The 3937-nt window shown below is 50.3% G+C and overlaps 1 protein-coding gene across 1 annotated transcript; it reads right to left on the reverse strand.

Moving 5' to 3' along the window:
* Positions 1–2935: 2935 nt before the first annotated feature.
* LOC117591565 lies at positions 2936–3681 on the reverse strand. The gene is made up of 2 exons (XM_034284877.1): positions 3059–3681; positions 2936–2994 (listed from the first exon to the last, which is right to left on the reverse strand). Exon 1 carries the CDS (start codon positions 3637–3639, stop codon positions 3214–3216), a length of 426 nt encoding a protein of 141 aa, XP_034140768.1. The 5' UTR covers positions 3640–3681; the 3' UTR covers positions 2936–2994; positions 3059–3213.
* Positions 3682–3937: the final 256 nt, after the last annotated feature.

The raw sequence follows: 3937 nt of genomic DNA on the forward strand, positions 1-3937 counted from the left end.
TGTTTAGTGATGGTCCCCTTCGATAGGGCAGTCCACCACACTGCGACTCCGTAGAGCAGTATTGGTCTTACGATTGCTAGGTAGATCCATTGGACGATTCTTGGGTTCATGCCCCATTTTAGCCCAATGGCCTTCTTGCAAGTGTAGAGGGCTATAGTGGCCTTCTTCACTCTGTCTTTGATGCTCAGGTTCCAGCTGAGCTTTTTATCAATTACCAACCCTAAGTAACTGGCACTGTCGCTGAAGGAGAGCCTGCATCCGTTTAGTATTGGGGGGTTGAGGGACGGGATTTTGTATTTGGTTGTAAACAACACAAGTTCCGTTTTAGAGGGATTAATTCCCAGTCCACGCGACTTTGTCCATTCTGACAGTCGCGCGAGCTTCGCGGTCATTAATTCGCAGAGTGTTTGAGGGAATTTTCCCGAGAAGATAATGGCAACGTCGTCCGCGTATGCTACCACCTTACAGCCCTCCCCTTCCAGGTCACACAGAATCTTATTGACTGCTATGTTCCATAGTAGGGGAGACAGGACACCGCCTTGCGGGGGGCCTCTGTTGACATACCTTGACTGAGTGGACGATCCCATTGATGATGTCACTGTCCTGCATGTGAGCAATTGATCTATGAGCATCACCAAGTGACAATCCACTCCCAGGTCAGTCAGGGCCTCTGTGATGGCTTCCGGTATGACATTGTTAAAAGCTCCCTCAATGTCTAGGAAAGCGATTAAGGAGTATTCTTTGACGTGTAGAGATTNTGGTGTTGTGCTCAGAGCTCCACTGATGCTTAGGGCTGCAGTACGCTGCACCTTGCCTAGTTGTTTAGTGATGGTCCCCTTCGATAGGGCAGTCCACCACACTGCGACTCCGTAGAGCAGTATTGGTCTTACTATTGCTAGGTAGATTCATTGGACTATTCTTGGGTTCATGCCCCATTTTAGCCCAATGGCCTTCTTGCAAGTGTAGAGGGCTATAGTGGCCTTCTTCACTCTGTCTTTGATGCTCAGGTTCCAGCTGAGCTTTTTATCAATTACCAACCCTAAGTAACTGGCACTGTCGCTGAAGGAGAGCCTGCATCCGTTTAGTATTGGGGGGTTGAGGGACGGGATTTTGTATTTGGTTGTAAACAACACAAGTTCCGTTTTAGAGGGATTAATTCCCAGTCCACGCGACTTTGTCCATTCTGACAGTCGCGCGAGCTTCGCGGTCATTAATTCGCAGAGTGTTTGAGGGAATTTTCCCGAGAAGAGAATGGCAACGTCGTCCGCGTATGCTACCACCTTACAGCCCTCCCCTTCCAGGTCACACAGAATCTTATTGACTGCTATGTTCCATAGTAGGAGACAGGACACCGCCTTGCGGGGTGCCTCTGTTGACATACCTTGACTGAGTGGACGATCCCATTGATGATGAGTGACAGGACGTACACTCGTTAACTAGATACTCGTAGTGGTTCACTGTTAGGTGAGGGTCCAGTCAGTCCCGGAGACACTACCGAAGGCCATACTGTAACAATTTTCGAGGGAGTTACAGATCCTAAGCGATTAAGGAGTATTCTTTGACGTGTAGAGATTTCTCTACCGCCGAGATTACTTCATGGAGTGCCGTTTCTGTGGATTTCCCTTTTCGGTAGGCATGTTGGGCGCCTGACAGCCACTGAGGATTAATGGTTGTCCTCAGCTGCAGCCCTACTAGTCTTTGAAAGGTTTTGAGAAGGAAGGACGATAGACTTATTGGTCTGAAGTCTTTTGGGGTTGTGTGTGAGGGTTTCCCTGCTTTGGGGATAAAGACTATTTTAGCCTTTAGCCAAGCGCGGGGGATTTTTCCCACTGTCAGTATCTTCCTGAAGATACTTTGCAGCCAGTTGATGGCCATGTCCCCGGCCTTTTTGTAGCTGAGCCGGAATGACTTGGTCCGGGCCAGGTGATTCGTAGGATATAAAGCTGTTTACTGCCCAGCTAATATTCCGTTTTGTGAGGATGTGCCCCATCGAGGTTTCCAGGCCTTCACTTGGGGTGTCTGCCGGCTTGATGGTCGTACACCCAGGAAAATGAGTATCGAGTAGAATGTGTAGGGAGTCCTCACTAGAGTTTGTACACGTACCATCAGTTCTCTTGAGATATCCCACCAAGGGGGATGTTTTTGACAGGATCTTGCGTAGCCTTGCGGCTTCTGACGTGTCCTCAATTTCGGAGCAAAATTTTTGCCAAGAAGCCCTTTTTGCTCTCCTTGTTTCTTTTTTGTATAGGGTTAGCTTACTTTTGTAATTTTCCCAGTGCGCTACCTCGCTGCTGCTTTTGGCTGTGTTAAAGAGAGTCCTGCAGTCTTTCCGGAGGGTATCTATATGTTTAGACCACCAGCGGGGTTTCATTTTCCCTCTTGGTTTGGTTGAGGGGCAAGCTGCCATGAAGGCCTTGTTGCAAGCTTCCGTGAAATTGTCCACAAGACGATTAAGATCGTCTTGTGTGTCCGGGCATTTTGGGGCTAGGAGGGGGAGTAATTCCTCCATTTTTGCACTATACGTATCCCAGTTGGCTTTTCTTGGGTTTATATAGCCAGTGGGTATGGTGCTTTCGAGCGATAGGATTGTCTCGATGTACCTGTGGTCGGAGAAGGAGTGGTCCTCTAGGACTCTCCAACTTTTCATTATGTCTGACAGTTTGTGAGACAATAGAGTGAGGTCAATAACCTCTTGACGGTTTTTTATGATAAAAGTGGGGTCATTACCCCGATTACCAATAATTGGGTTGGAGTTTAGGATGAAGCTGAAAAGTGACTCACCCCTTACATTTGTATCCGAGCTCCCTCATTGGGTGTGATGAGCGTTGGCATCGCAGCCTATTAGTAGGCTTGTATTCGACCTCTCGCTGTCGCTGGCAATCTTGCGAACGAGGTGACTGGGAGGATCGCTTTCTTCATGAGCCATGTAGGCCGAACACCAGGTTCAGGCGTGTCCCTTGTAGCTCTAGGCTAGCCGCCGTGTTGTCGCCATTGCTAAAATTATGGAGCAGAAAGATATTTAAGTGCTTTCTTGCTAATATGCAGGTTCTAATTTTACCTTCAGTTTGGGCTACAATCAGCTTGTAGTCCTTCGTCGCTAATCCACAGACCCTGCCTCCTACCACCCAGGGCTCTTGGATTAGGATTATGTCCCCTCCGCTCGCGACTAAGCGGTGTATCAGGGCAGCGGATGCTGCTTTACAGTGGTGGAGATTAATCTGCAGAAGCCTCAGAGACTTCATTAGAGTCATTCTCCACCACTGTTATATCGGCGTCCGAGTCGTCGAGGATCTCGTCCCGACACAGCGCCTCAAAATCGAACATCAGCTCCGTCTCCGAGGAGTAGCTCTCCAGGGCCGGCTCCGGCTCCGGGTCTACTTCGGGTGCCTCGATCTCCGAGACAACGTCCTGCTCAACTGGGTTGTTGACAGAACGCGCCTCGGCCGCTGCATCCGACTTATAGACCTTCATGGTCACCGAGCTGAACCCGAAGTTAAGCTCTCCCCTTGCTGCCTCGATCGGGGCTAGCGATTCCTTGTTCAGGATAACCACCGCCTGATTTGTGGGGCCCTTTGATGCCTCCACTTTAACCACTTTCCAATCTGAGGTTGGCAGTGTGGGGTTGCATCTCTGCAACATCGTGAGGATCCGCTCGGGCTCCTTGAAGGTGGCCGGTACCCATATACGGGCCCTTCGTCTACTGGGCACCTCGCTCCAGTCCACAGCGACGAGCTTCGCCCCGGCGTAGACCTTACCGACTTGCGCCACCGCAGCTTTGTATAGCTTTACGGAGCGCTCATCCTCGCAGGCTACCACTTTGATGCTCCCCTGGAACCATCCCATGTCTTTGCAGACCGGGGGTGGCCCGGGATCCTTGTCGAGAAGCTCGAAGCAGCGGTCGGCCAGTGCCGCTTCCACCCACTTCCATTGGCTTCTG

This window comes from Drosophila guanche, unplaced genomic scaffold (assembly GCF_900245975.1).
Source record: "Drosophila guanche unplaced genomic scaffold, DGUA_6, whole genome shotgun sequence".
Lineage (NCBI taxonomy): Eukaryota > Metazoa > Arthropoda > Insecta > Diptera > Drosophilidae > Drosophila > Drosophila guanche.